The following is a 15,834-nucleotide window of genomic DNA, read 5'->3' as shown; positions in this document are numbered from 1 at the left end:
ATACTACAGATGGACATTAGAGACTAAATGGGCTAATTGAAACTGTTAAAGTTGGAAAAAATTAGCTTCAGGTGTGTTTATAAAATTTAGGCTGCTTCTCATAACATTAGGTAAGTTTTTAGAAAGGACAATTTTACCAAAGTAGTCATTGTGTGGCAGAACAGTAAATAACTTACATTTTGATAAAGTGCCATGTCGGTGCTCTTTTATTTTTATTTTTTAGCTCATTTATTTTGAAATGTTTAGAATCAGTTTCTATGCAATTTGCTTGACCTTGATTCATTTTTATCAACTTAAAAACGTGTGCTGTGTGTAAAAAAGAGATGTTAAATTGAAATTTTATATTAAGTTACATTTATTTAATTTCCCTTTGGGATCAACAAAGTATTTTTCAATTTGAATTTAGAATTTATGTCAATAGGCTATTGATAACTCTTTTGCAGTTGCTATGACAACATGCTAGGGGAAGGGATTTTTGTGTGTAGGTTATTTGGTTGCCTGATTTGCATATTTTGTGGGGAGCTTGTCTGCAACCTTTTTTGTTTACTTGAGTGTGGTTGTGTGCTAGCTTATTAGTTGTGTGATAGCTTGTCAGCTAGCACACAACTATATTTGTTATGCATGTAATTGTTCTGCGTCTTTATTCAACAGGTTTCAACAAAGATTGAGATTTGGGCTGGTTTTGATCGAGTTTGGATGTATTTTACATTTATTGGGCTACTTCTCAGATCTGGCAACCCTGACTGAGGGAGCAACACTCAGTTTATCTAGATATAGAAAGAGTGACACTTTAAACCAGGGGTCTCAAACTCCAGTCCTCAAGGGCCGCGGTCCTGCACTTTTAGATGTGCCTTTGCTGCACCACACCTGAATAGAATAATTAGGTCATTAGCAAGGCTCTGGAGAACTGATTTACACAAGGAGGAGGTAATTAAGCCATTTCATTCCAGTATTTTGTACCTGTGGCACATCTAAAAACTGTAGGACAGAGGCCCTTGAGGACTGGAGTTTGAGACCCCTGCTTTAAACAGATACTATGAATCTAAGCTAAGTAAATAAATAAAAGTTTGATGCCAGAAAAGAAAAGTAGAAATAGTGAAAAAAAGAAGGTCAAATGACGTACGTTAATTTTGTCCAAATAGGTCCTTGATAAACACCATTTAGGAACGGCAACTTCATCTGGCCATAAATAGAAAGTCATAAGACTTTTGGTAAATGATTGGGTAGGGGGTGGAGTCACTAGTTACAGTAACCTGACCCTCCATTTATAAGAAAAAAGTTATGGAAAATGGCTAAGAGATTTGGAATGCTAGCCATGCTAACCACTCTGCTACAATATGCTAATGCTTGATTTTAAATACCAACTCTGTCATTCATTAGTTAATTTGATTCTGTAATTTTCTATTTCTGATTGATTTAGACCACAAAATAGGCCTAATGTGTGTCTGTCGTTAAACTACAGGGAGATGTCCAGTGTTGGAGAGTTAATTTTTTTCCTCAAATAGGGGGAAATTTTTTTGGTACACTATTGAGAAATTAGGCCACATTTGTGACCAAATTGTTCACACATAAGAGCTCTGAATAATGTAAAATTAGCATCATATTGGTCAAATATGCATTCTTTTCCATTAGTTTATTTAATCTGCAAAACATGTGAAATACTAGATGAAAGGGGAAAACCCTTCAAAAGGTCCAACATGGTCAATATAAAAAGCATGTCAGCTGGTGGGCCCAACCGGAAGTGGGCCCACCAATAACATTCTACTTGAGGCCTCTTACAAACTTGGGTCGGCCCTGTGTAATATATAAAAGTGTGACACTTTCGTTCCTCCGTTTGTCGGTTTAACTTGAAGACTGCAAAAAGATTCCAGCTATGTGACTCATGCTTGCAGTACACACGCCACTGATAATGTACAGCACAACAATAAAACGCTGCTTTCAGTGGAAATCGGAGGAGAGACTCCCAGAAACCGCCAGCTCGACTGTGTTGCAGCTCCCTCTGCTTCCTCTCTCCTTCTCCTGGCCGTGTTGCTGCTCCCTCCGCTCCTCCTGCTCCCTCTCTCCATCTCCGTGTGTTTATAGGAGTTGAGCTCATGCACAGTCGCCCCCTTCTCAGCTGAACAGAGGCTGCGATGCATAATTCACTTCCAGCCCGGGGACGCCACAGACTCGCCCCTACAGTAGAGCCGAGCCTCCGGAGCTGCAGCCGCTGCGCAGCCCGCGGACCTAGGCGCTGAGGCGGCCGCGTCCAGCTCGCTGCTCCAGCACGGATGGAGATTCAACCTTGGAGGAGGGCGAGCGCCGCGCGTGATCCAGGTACCGCATGACTTCCTGCGACACGAACCGAAGAAGGACGATGCTGATCTGCAGTGTAAACATTGCCATGCCCTGCCTCATGCAGCACCTCCCCCGACTCTGTGTCTGCTGCTCCGCCAGCCCAGGACACTGGGTTCTGTTTTAGGGGATCGCCGCTCTCGGAGTTAATATTTTTGGAGTTGTGTTCGGGATAGGGAGGCCACACTCTGCTCTGTAGCCTACTTTAGTGATCGGACACCCTGACTTTGTTGGGGTCATGTTGAGCGGCCATGCTGCAGGCAGCATCCTGCGATCTGTTCCCAACCTGAGCTGAACTGATGTCTGAAACAGGAAACTACAACCTTTGCTGTGATACTGGTGATGTTTCTTCAGCTCTGCAGCTACTTCACTTTACAAACATCAGCTCCTTTGGCTTTACAAGGATGTGATCAGCTGCAGACCTGGTCTAAATGATCTAAATGAGCAGAACATTTCTGATATTAATCAAACTGCTTGGTGGGACCAGTGTCCTTATTATCACAGTTCATACTGAGGCAGCTCCATGGGGGCCAAGCAGAGCAAAGGCCAGGAGCCCGGTGGGGCCAGTCCTCAGCACAGCTGGAAACGGACTCCCACCAAGGAGAAGGGGGACATTTTGGCCTCCCTGATGCTGAAGTCTGGAGACCGGCTGAACCGAGCGGGGACGCCGCCGCCGCCATACCAGCGCCGGATTGGGATGATCCAGGAGATGATGATGATGGCCAAGCAGGGCAAGCAGGACGAAGCCACAGAGATGCTGAAGACGCTCAGACAGGTAGGTACTGCTGTGTTTGTGGAAATCAGTGTTGAAGAGTAGGCATGGCACGATAACAAAATTTACAAGGCGATGAATCGTCACTGTAATTATTGCGATAAACTATAATATTGCTGTTCTGAGACCATTTTCAATGACTATATTGGTAATTGGGTAATAATGGATGTTTGCTTTCCCGAAGACTAATAAACTTTAATTTTCTAAAAAAATTGGAAGATATCTTAAATATCCAAAATAAAACACAACTGAAAACCTAAATAAAATGAATTATGGAGTCTGTAAACAAAATGCCCTCTTCAGAAATTCTTAATCATCACAATAGAAACTATTGAGCTCACTTTAATTCGATTAATTGATTATTGTGACAGGCTTATAGAAGAGTGAGTACAACCCTCCCAGGAGTCACAGCGCCTCTGCTTGTTTCTGTTTGTTTTTGTCCTTTTTCCTCGATTTTTACTACTCCTGCTGAAGCAAAAGCCAGACTCTCACTGCCTGTTTACACGCTGAATAAACTGAGTGAGTAATTCAATGTCCTCATGCTCAGTAAAATAACCACCTCCCTTCCTGGATGATTGGAGCTGTTATATTCAGAGTGGCTTTGCTGTAACGGTAAACAATACTCTGATTTACAGCGTAACTCTGCCTCGGCTCGGCTGGCTGCAGCCGTTGCCACAGCAGGAAAGGAAAAGCCTACAGACTGGAAGAACTGGGTGTGGCGAGACACAAAGGGATGGAGCAGAGTGAAAGTGCAACAGCTGGAATAGGAAAAGTTGAAAAGGTGTTGACGACGAGCAGCAAAAACAACAAAAAAAGCTCTGCTGAAAATCAATAAGATCAATGTATCATATGATCTAACTGTCGCATGTAGATCACAAAGGCAACAACTATTCCTACTGCTTCTAAAATAACAGTATATGTTATGTTCAGGCTATATTAACACTATCCATGTTTATTTACTCTTACTCTGACTTTTATACACAAAAGAAAGCAAAAATATAGAATATATACCTGTTGAATTTTTTTATTGGTTATTTATGGTGTCATTGATAATCTCACACAAACAGTTCTGCATGGAATATTATTATTTTTTCTAATCTCATCTTAATGAGAGATACTGAGTGCATGACAAGTTGAACTTAGGTGGGTAATCAGTACCATGGCAACCAGTGGATTGAAATTGCATTGAAAGAAACTTTATTTCAGACTCGAGGTCCAGATAAAAAAAAAAAACAGAATATCACGCAACCAACCAATCTGACACACACAACAATTATCAAAAAGTAAAATAAAAATTACTGGAAATCTTATAACCGACTGTGAATGACATAGTGTCAAAATCTTTAAAAAATGTTGTCCTGCTGTTCTTTTGGTCTAAAGTATTTTTGATAAGATGCCAAAGAAAGTGTCAGTGGAGTTAACCCAGAGACTTAACTGTAAGAATCAATTTGTTGTTTTGGTTGAAGGAATAATTTGTTGCTTTTCTATTTTAAGTAAAAGCAATTTGATTATATAACATATACTGAATATAGCATGACTACCAACGTGAATGGAGCGCAGAATAATGCAGAGTCGGTGCTCATCCAGTTTTTCTCTTAAAAAGGAATTTTTTTTCTTGGCTGTGTTTCTTAAAATGTTCTATTTAAATTTTAAACAGCTCCACTTTGGCAGCAATAGTAAACAGTAGAGCTTACTACATAAAAACTTCCATCAACACATGTTTTCATAGATAGCTGATCAAATGGACTCTTTTCAGAATTTGAGATGGAAGGATACGTTGTAAAAGTTTCACACTCATTCAATACATAACAGAACATCTGAACTACATAGTAAAATAAAGAATCTTGAGTATTTTTCAGAAATACTTTGTTTATTTTCCCTGATTCCTGCTATATTGAAATCAGGCTGACTCAACCGTCAACTTCAGATTCTTGAATGGGCTCACAGAATAAAATGATGGAGAGCAACATGGCTGCCTGAACAAAATATAGATTTCATTCTTCCAAGACTATGTGCATGTCAGATGAGTGGATTTATTCAGGGCTTGCCCAAAGTTTTATGGGGACTTAAACAGATTTTGTTTTAGGACCCCACTTCCTGTTAACACTAACAGATTCTGCATTCACACCAGTCCCGTTCAGTCCGCCTTAACTGAACTCTTGTTTGTTTACATAGAGACTCCGATTTGATTGTGGAGGTGTGATGTGAACTCTGAAGTGGACCAAAAAAAAGTGAACTCTGGTCCACCCAGGTCTCGGTTCTGTTGAAGCGTACTCTGACACTGTTTGAATTTATATGTGAATGCCAAAAAGATCGAAAACAGGAAGCAAATTAGCCTACACTGCAGGGAATTCTGGGTAAATACAACCAAAACAAACACACAAGCCTACCGCTAGCAGGATAAATAGCTTGTGGTCTTTTGCCAACTGTTAAAATTTAATGCCACTGCATTTTTATTTACATTTCTACATAAAGAAGTTGCACTCATATAGTCTTCTGTGGTTTTTGTGTTGTTCCCATCAGTGGTTCTTTGTGCAGCGCCCCCACAGGGGAAGGGCTGGAACAGTTTTTTCAAAAGATTTGATTTGTTGAAAACGTGGCAAATGTTGTTTTTGTCCAAATCGAACTGAGTCTATGGACCATCTGGTGTGAAAACACATTTACAAGAAAGATCTAGGAGAAGAACTCAAGTTTGACTGGTTCATCTTAAAAGCAATCGGTTCTTATTTGCTGAGATGTATTTGTGAACAGGCCAAGCTCAAAACACAAAGGAAAGATTAAACCTGTAGCATCAGATTACAACTATAGCTAATAATTATTCTTCGCACTCTCAAAAAGTAAACTTAGCAATTCCTTTTAAGCTTAAATTAATATTTTAAACAGTTTGACATCTCTTTATTTATGTTGAAACCACCAAATCAAATTTAGTAGTACTTGCATCTTGTGCGGGCTTTGGGTTTATGTATATAACCTGTCGAGTTTGCAGAGAGTTTACAACAACTGGCAGCAGCCGTGTGCCGTTGAGCCAGACTCTGGGTCGCGGTGCTTTCCCAATTTCTGTAATTGGAAAAAAATGTTGACTCAATGAAGCTGTCTCTCAGCAGAGGTCGGTGAGAATGCTGTGAAGTGTTTATAGATCTGAGTTCTCCAGCGCCGGACACCACTTCCCTTTATTAACTAAAGCTTTTGAGTCGCAGCGTTCTCCATGTCTGACTGCAGTTCTGCCTTTGTTCAGGCTGAGCTGAGTTCAGACCTCTTCTTTGATGTGGACCGCTCTTACTCTAGCAAAAGTAAAGACTACACTGTTTTCTGAAAGCACAAATTACTCTAAGTGTCTGATTATAGTTAAAACTGAGTCCAATCGAGGAAACTCATGTATATTTTATGAGGGGCTTTGAGTGCCTTTCCAACCTCAACCAAAAAAAAAATATTTATTTGGTGTCAGTAATCTTTTTTCTGCATTGATTCAGCTTGTTATATCACTGGAGACAATTTCATCAGAATTACTGACTTGATAAACTTCCTCATATCTGGGTTTGACTTCAGACACAAAGCTTAGCGTAGCTGTTTTTCATTTGCACCTGAAATCCTGATATAATTAGTGCAGTTCCATTAATATTCAGACATCACTTAACTTTCAGACAGAATAAAACCTGTCTGAAAGCATAAAGCAGAGCAAAAATATCAAAAACTATTAATATATGAAGCCCATCCCTGATGAAATTCAACAAATGATGAGAAATCAAAATCTTTAACATTTCTCAATCTGGAAAGAGTTAAAAAGTCATTTCTAATAATTTTGGTCTCTGGAGAAACAATATCCATAAATGGAGAAAGCATGTAGTTTTCCCAGTAGTGGCAGGTCTACCAAAATTAATCCAAGAGGACAACAATGACTAATCCAGGAACCACATCTAAAGCACAAGAGTTTATGATTCAACAATAAGAAAGAGGCAAAAAACCATAAAAAGAACATAAAAATGTCTCACATTTTTATGTGTATTGTCAGCAACAATACTCAAAACATAAAAATGTCTCACATTTGTATGTTTTATGTCTCACATAAAAGACATTTATGTGATACATAAAAGACATTTTATGTGAGAATGGAAAAAAGTTTCTCTATTTTCCATTCTAAAAAAGAGAAACTTTTTTAGAATGGATGCAGATCAGTTGTAAAACCAACGTAGCATTTTAGAAAAATCATAATACTTAAATCATAGGTAGGATAGGACGGCCGGCTGAAAAACATATCATGATATAAGCTCTTCAGTTGATATCAATAATTATTCACTAGTTTATTCTTTTAACTATCTGAAATACTGATGTGACCTTTCCTGTTTAATCCACAGTTTCCTCTTGAGCTGTTGTTCTCATTTTCTCCTTTCACTCCACTGACAGGCCGATGTTTGTGTGGGCCAGGTGTTTTAAAGTCCATTCAGGTCAAAAATACAGAATTTTTAACACGTTAACAACATGTGAAAAACATATTAACAACTTACAGACATGTTGTTTACGTGTTGTTTACACCTATGACCTTCTACATCGCACCTTGCAATGATGCAATGCAGGCCCACACACATATATGCCTACCTGCCTACTTATATATTACACTAAAACTTATCTATTTGAAGTGAACTTTCCTCTTTCTCTCATTATTGTGGCATTTAGCGAATACAAATAATTTTGGTAACTCTGACTTAAAACAAGAGAAGTTTCCTCTAAATTTAACTTGCAGGGAAGAGAAAAAACAGATTTCCTGAAGACTTGGACATTTTTTCAGTTCCAGGTTAGTGCTTTAATGTGCCATCAGACAGCTGCTTTATAGACTAATTGTTGGTTTCTCCTATCTGCTTTGTTGCTTCTGAAACCTGAAAATGGAGCAGCTAATTAATACATGCATGTCAATCATTCAAACCTGCTGTTGTTATGCGCCTCACCGCCTACGCAGAACAGCCAGCAAGGAAAACTCGGTGAGTCATAGGTTTCTACAAGAGACCGAGCATCTCTGTCCATGTCGCTTATCCAATAATCAGTCCTGCAACTGAACTGACAATAAATTGTTTGCAAAACCAACCCGAACGCTCATGCTAATACAACATGAAGACGTGGCAGGGTTGGAGACAAAAATTAGAAACTATGCTTTACTAGGTACACCTTCTTAGTACCGGGTTGGACCCCCTTTTGCCTTCAGAACTGCCATAACCCTTCGTGGCATAGATTCAACAAGGTACTGGAAACATTCTTCAGAGAGGCTGGTCCATATTGATATGATAGCATCACGCAGTTGCTGCAGATTGGTTAGCTGCACATTTGTGATGCAAATCTCCCGTTCCACCACATCCCAAAGGTGCTCTATTGGACTGAGATCTTGTGACTGTGGAGGCCTTTCAAGTCCAGTGAACTCAAATGATTCGCGCTTTATGACATGACTCGTTATTCTGCTGGAAGTAGCCATCAAAAGATGGGTACCCTGTGGTCATAAAGGGATGGACATGGTCAGCAACAATACTCAGGTTGGCTGTGGTGTTGACGCGATGCTCAGTTGGTACTAATGGACCCAAAGTGTGCCAGGAAAATATCCCTCATACCATTGCAACATCACCACCAACCATTACTCCATATTAAAGTCAATGTCTTTGCTTTGGTATGTTGTTAAAGTGGTTGGTTTTGTAAGCATCTCAGTACTTTTGGTATCATAGCAGATGTTTAACAAGAGCTGAAATGATTAAAATGTTATGGAATGTTTAAAGAAAACAACAAATAGACTATTTTATTAATTTAAATAGACAAATGTGTTTCAGAATAACCTTTTGTTGGCAGTGGAGTGTGCTTGAGTGAAGTACCACTATATCTTGTTTGTATCATATCATCCATTAGCTAATAATGGAGGTAAAGCTTTTAATTACATCTTTTTATCTGAGAAAATGCATTAGATTAGTTCATATTTGTTTACAAATTTAAATTGATTCATTGATTATGTGTAGCTTTCTACACATAAAAAGTTGTTTACTTGTTTTTGATGGTACCTATTGATACATGACTGAAATCACCCACTATCCCACCCACTCACCAGTGACCTATGGTCGTTTTGTACTTAAAGAGCCAAAACAAAATGTTTAGTTTCCACGTAATCTGACTGTAAAATGGAAACATAACGAGCAGATTGGTGCTACTGATGAATCCCAAGGTCTTTTCTTTACTCACAAATTTTTTCTCCTTTGTTTTGCACCTCAACAGGAACAGCAAAACCGGCAATGATTAATTTATGCCTGGCACTCCTATGTAGGGCTATATAAAGGCTTACAGTATAGTGCTTTATAGGCTTTTACGCGTCAAACCTTTGATGCATTTAATGGAGCATATGGTGCTTCTTAACTGTGGATATCAGCTTCTTTAGTGGTGCTAAAACAGTTTCCACTGTGTATTAATGTGCATTTGGAGTATGGCGTGTCAGGAAAAAGTGGAAGCTTCTTAAAGCAACAGAAGCCCACTTCATGACAACTTATGACATCAAATTTCTTTTAAGTCATGTTTGATGGGTTTTTTTAACAGCTGAGGTGACATAATTGCCCTATTGTGCTAAAAATGGTTTTGTGCCTGGAAAATATATAATACCACCCCTTTTAATGGTTGACTGGAGAAGTTTTCAAACTCATTTATCAGACTCACACTGTCATTTCATATAGTAAAAACTATATGTATTTGCCACGTTATATGAATGTGGGGAAAGCTGTACCTTCTGGTTGTCGCATATGAAATAAAAAGTTGGTAGCTTGTCCAAAATAAATAAAGGAATGCATCTTGGGCTAAAATGTCAAGATGTTTTAAGTGTCTGGTTTTTATTTTTTTGCTTTTAGGAACAGATATGGTTGTGTTTCTGTGTAGCTTAGCCATTTTAGTCTAATTTATGGAAATCAAATGACAACAAACGAGAAATTTAAATCGATATTCTTAGTCAAATTTTAACAATGTTATTCAACACACCCAGAATTGCTTGGAGAAAAAGAACAAGAGGATCCTTAAGTTTTGTGTCTGTGAGTAGACGTAATCCTATTTGTTTTATATTCCTACCCCGCAGGAAGCAGTGCAGGCTGGGATTTATCATTCTCAGGTGGTTAGAGAGTTCATATTGTTTCTGTTTTATGTGTGCAGGATCTGGGAATGGAGTCAACGTCTTTGGATGACGTTCTGTATCGCTACGCCAGCTTCAGAAACCTGGTCGACCCCATCACACACGACCTGATCATCAGCCTCGCCCGATACGTCCACTGCCCCAAGACGGTAGGTCGTCACCTCCCTGACCTCCTGACCCCAACATGACCCCTCACAGCTGAAAGCTTCATCCGTAGCTGAACAAAGCTCCAATTGCAAATCAGCGTCTGCTACTCATAACAATAAATTAGCAAAATTAAATCCACTCACACAGTAACAGTCTAACATGAAGCATATGCAATAAATATTTCAGACTACAGTAAGCACGACTGAGCATGCTCACGCTCGTGCTGACTGATATGATTCACTGTGTTGCTGCTATCAGATGATCTCCTGACTCATTTTGTCTGACACTATTAGGTTATGGAAGAGCTCTAAGTGGTTGTGTGTCTGCGTGCGTTCTTGAGGCAACCGCTGCAGATTGTGTTTGTCCTTTTGTGTCGGCCATCATGTTAGCGGGAGAGAAGGAAGACGACGCAAAAGATGGCGGCGGTCGTTATGAATGAATAATGCAGGAAGGAAGGAGGGAAAGATGGTGATGGAGATAGGAATTAAAAGGCCCGATGTGTAATTTGGGGGCAGTTGTTAAAAGCATCATTCCCACCAGGCAAATGATGTAAGAGGAAGCCTGAGGTAACACAGTTAGTGATGCAGTGGTGGGATTAAAATAAAGACTTTATTCGAACAATAATAAAAAATGTAGGATTATCAGAAAGCTGTTTTTAATATTTCACTTCCTGACTTGTACCAAATACATTTTCTCCCAAATTCACAAAGTCTTTGTTGAACTCCCAGTGTAGTCAAACTCATTTTCCTTTTGGGCCAAATCAAGATCATGAATGTGGCGGGCTGGATTTAGCCCCGGGGTCTTGAGTTTAACACTTGTGCTAATTTGTTTGTCGGGTCACTTTTACCTTTTTGTCTTTCTTTTGGTTTTGTTGTTTAGTTTGAATTTCCTTCTAATTCATGTAAAGCACTTTGAACTGCCTTGTTGCTGAATGTGCTATATAAATAAAATTACCTTACTTTAAAAAAAGTTAACACAGCTTACTACTGCAAGTTTATCTTTCACAAACTCACACATTTAAAAAACAAGTAAACTTTAAAACGGGTCAATTTGACCCGCAACATAACAGGAGGGTTAAGTTCAAAAATCTAAAACTTGCTAAATTTATTTGACTTAAAGACTCAAATAAATCCAGCTCAAATCTTTTACAGTGCATAAATAAATAAAACTTTATCAAATCATAAAAGATCAAATTTAAATGAAAAATATGTTTTAAAGACTTTTTTCTGCAGCTAGTTTGTTTTTGGTAAAATGAGTCAGATGTTTCGGGACATGAAATAAAAAGAAATAATCCATGATATTAGCAGTGCCCCGATTGTAGTTTACAAAACCTGAGCTGCTGCTTTGACCGATACCAATTTCTTTTATAATTCAGAGCCTCACAAGTCTGGAAAGTTGCTAAATCAATATTCAGTTTTTTATATTGTGTCAATTCACAACTCATCATTCAGACAATCTTACAGAGAGATTTCAAGTACATACTTTCCAATTAATCCTACTTATCAAACATGGCTGTCAACTTCAGTTAATTATTCAATAACCTGTGCCAACTAATACTGAAAAAACTGGGTTGCTAAATTCTAGCTTCAAATTACACAGATTAACCTGAGAAATCTGCTTCTGTGCACAAGTGCTTTTTGCAAGGGATCAAGCTGACCTCTCAAAGCCACAGAGGAAATGGAGACGTTGTGTTTTGTGTGCAGCTCATAGTAGCTGAATAGACAGAGGCTGAACAGAGCAGAGCAGGGGTGAATAAAACATCGGAAGGGGAGTCAGAGGGAGGTGTTGTCTTCCTGTTTTTCAGGATTACGCTGCGTTAAATGACTGATATTAGACAAGTTAGGCTTTTTTCTTATCTAATGGTTGGATAAGAAACAGTTAATTTATTTTAATTAAGATTTTATATAAGATTATCTATATTTAAAGTCTTGTTTTCTAAAACATTCACATGATTGATGGAGCTGAAAAACTCAGATTTAATTCCTGCGTTTTGTTGTACAGACAGCTCTCCTTCTTGCAAGAAATTTCCATCATACAATACCATAAAAGCATGTTTTCTGAGAGCTACTACATCCAGCACACTTAACCTGCTCTGCATTTAGCCACCCGATAACACAAAGCTGCTTTTATACAGAGAGAATGCTTCTCTTTTTTCCCAGTGGATGTTGTTTTCTCCATCATATCTGCTTTTCTGCTCTGTTTCTTTCACCTCCATCTGCTGCCTTTAACACAGCTGGGCTTGTGGAAAACCATGTAGAAATTGTGCAGCCGGTGAAGTCGTTACTTTCTCTGCTGTTTCTGTTTTGCATTTGAAAAGAGAGGCCGACATGACCTTTGGAGGTACAGTCCGCCTCCACGTGAAGATTCTCTGTCAGCTGCTAATGTTTTAGTCAATGCTGAAGTCTGGGATACAAATAGCCCAGTGAATGAACCCTGTCACTCTGTCACTGGCTTGATTAAACTGTCTGAGAAATATATAAACATAGAAAGATGGTGGAGGATTAGTCACAGATTTTCATGAATAAGTAAGGGGGCTGAAAACCTGTTTAGCTAAGAGACCGGATTAAAAAATGTTTTTTTTTTGTAGTGCTGCATGAATGAAAAAAGAGTCGCTTGATTGCATCATTTGAAACCAGGGCTGATTTGGATCATTGAACTAATAAAAAAGGTTTGAAAGACACGACGATGAAATGGAATATGTGATTATGAGCCAATCGAACAACTTGCATAAGTCATATTTAAGCCACCATATTCAGAATCAAACTCAGAATCAGCTTTAATTGCTGAATTTAGGTTTATAAACAAGGAATTTGACTCACTGCGTACAGACATAAATACAAAAACAGGTGTGGAAAAAAATAAGAGACCACTGCACTGAACCCCATTAAAAACCTCCTGGTTATTCCACCAAATGTTGATTTCTGAACTCTTCCTCAGTTAAAACATTAGTATTGTTGTTTCTAAATGAATATTATCTTGTTTTCTATGCATTATTTGAGGTCTGAAAGCACTGCATCTTTTTCAAAAGTAAAATCAGAGAAACTGATAATATTTTAGAGGAGATATAAAAAAATCCCGAAACCTAAAGAACTCTGCATATTTATATGTACCTTTTGCTAAAAAGTCCGTAAAGATGCTTGCAGCAGAATATCTGGTGCTCTTTGTGTCTTTCTGAGGAGAGAAGCCATCTCTGTTGAGGCTGGTTTCTGCAATTAGTGCTCTGTAGCAGTGACCTGGAGATAAAAGTCTAAGCAGTTTGTGTCCAGGATGTGTGGGGTCTGCAGAGCTGTTTCCCATTTCCTGGCCCTAGATCAGTACAAGTCCTGGATGGCGAGAAGATCAGCTTTAATGATCCTCTCTGCAGAGCTATTTGTTTGCAATCCTGTTCTGTTTGCTTAGTATGAATTATCATAGTAGAGAGATTTGAAAATGTAAAAATGTTTTTATTGGTCAGGGTGACTAGAAACGTTCCATGTCAGATTATTCTGCTTTTTAATTCATAATACGTTGTTTTTGGTTATATTAACAGCTCATGTTGAAGAAAAAGAGTCTTAGAGATATTCTGCTAGAGCTTTGCCATCTTTGAGACGCTGCTGCTGTGTGAGAATGAAGCTCTGTTTGGGAATTACAATGGCGAACAACTCACAGTTTCACTTTTATGAAACAGCAAAGTTTCATCTTAGTTTACATTAAGATGCTCGTTGTCTTCATCCAGTTGTAGAATTCAAATATCTCCTCATATAAATCTCTCAAATAAAACACACAACACATTAATATTATTACCTCAATATCAAAACTTAAAAACATTAGAATTATTTAATAAATAAAGATGTCTTTAAGTACAGAAAGAAAGAAAAAAGTACAGCAAATTTATATACCAGTTATGTGCTTACAGACTAAGATACTAGTTCTTAGCATCACTCTGCTCTTTATAAAGGGAGACTTGTTTTATGGGGGGTTTATTGCTAGCCAATTAGTCCGGCCAGTTGCCCAGGTAACCATAGTCAGCTCCTGGACAGCCAATGTCAATCGTATTTTGCCAGCTGAAGCTTTTTTCATAAAATGTCGGTTCTCCAGGTTTGATTCTTGCTAACATTAAACTAAGGAATAAACTAACATTAGTTTCTCTACAACGACAAACATATTTATTGTCTTTAGTCTGTCACAGATTGGTGCAAAGTGCTATTATATGAATTTAGCTTTCCAATGTTTCAGGAACCCCTCACCAGTCATTTAACTTTGAAAAAATGTGGGCTGAGGAGGCTGACATTAGTGTTGTGGACGTCTGTTCTCTTTCCACATGTTTTGCGTTGAAATTATATTTTAGGCTTGAATAACTTTGGTAACAGGCTTACTCCTTTTAGCGCAACATGCAGACAACAACAGTCTTTTCCAGCGTCCCGTCAGATTTTTTTTTTTTTAAAGCAAGAATTAATCCCCCAGTATCGCTTTTTTACAGATGAACAAAAGTTCCAGCTTGGGACATTTGTGTTTAAAAAAAAATTGATTATTTGTGTTTGATTTTTGAATTTGTTGTTTATGTATTTAATTAATCAAAATTAGCATATTAAAGTCTTGTCCCTATTTTTTACAAATGCCAAAATTATGTATGGTATGTTTATCAAAACATGCGCTCTAATTTTAAAGATGCAGTTAGATATTTAGTGAGATACCTGTGATGTTCCAGTTGTTCAGCTTTTTCTTGATAGTGAGGCAGATGATGTCCTCACTACTAGAAGAATCTCACAGCAGCAATAATCTGTAGAGAACAACTGGATAAAAAAATAAAGCATAAAGAAGCATGTGATGGATTTGTCTCATTTCCTTCATAAAGGATGGCCTGGTGTTTCCTTGCTTAAACAGTTATCAAGAAAGTATTGATTGACTCTTTCTTTCAGCAAATGGAGAAACCAAATTGTTTTTATTATTATTGCTTAGACACATTTGAGAGTACACTGATATTTTTAAAAGAAATTCTTCATACAAATTGATGTAAAATGTCTTTTGTTCAACACTATGAATCCAACTGGATCTGCTGTGAAATGGCACATGGGAGCAGCTTTTGAAAAGGTGTTGCTGCCTTTGATGTTGCATTTGCGGGTCACTTGTAGAAATGAATCATCTGTGGCCTGAAGCTTTTTATCTAACCTGCCGTTGACCAGCAGCAACTGCTGCTCTTTGTTTTCTCACCAGTTTGCATCACAGCATTTTGAGCCAAACGAACAAAGGTGACAAAAAGGCTAGAAAACAAACATGTTGGGTTAGAAAAGACAGCCGCTTGAGAAGAAGTTAGAAATAATAAAACAGTGTTTATAACGTTAGAATTTTCCACATTTTAGCCTGTTACAGCTACACACTTTGACATATTTTTTGTTGATTGTATGCGACAAACCAGTACAAAGCAGAGCATAATTATAAGGTAGAAGGAAAAGGGTAAATGGCTGGT

The 15,834-nt window shown here is 38.2% G+C and overlaps 1 protein-coding gene across 1 annotated transcript in view; it reads left to right on the top strand.

Annotated features, from left to right (window-relative positions):
- Positions 1-1,515: 1,515 nt before the first annotated feature.
- Positions 1,516-15,834, top strand: part of lrrc75a (leucine rich repeat containing 75A) — a 48,360-nt gene continuing 34,041 nt past the window's right edge. The window contains exons 1-2 of the mRNA XM_027998961.1: positions 1,516-3,109; positions 10,262-10,390. Of these exons, the coding sequence (XP_027854762.1) occupies positions 2,858-3,109; positions 10,262-10,390 (381 nt within the window). The 5' untranslated portion in view covers positions 1,516-2,857. The remainder of the gene's footprint in view (positions 3,110-10,261; positions 10,391-15,834) is intronic.

The sequence above is a fragment of the Xiphophorus couchianus genome, chromosome 18, assembly GCF_001444195.1.
Source record: "Xiphophorus couchianus chromosome 18, X_couchianus-1.0, whole genome shotgun sequence".
NCBI classification, from domain to species: Eukaryota; Metazoa; Chordata; class Actinopteri; order Cyprinodontiformes; family Poeciliidae; genus Xiphophorus; species Xiphophorus couchianus.
The sequence above is the reverse complement of the archived record's forward strand: the minus strand, read 5'-3'. Positions and strand labels throughout refer to the sequence as shown.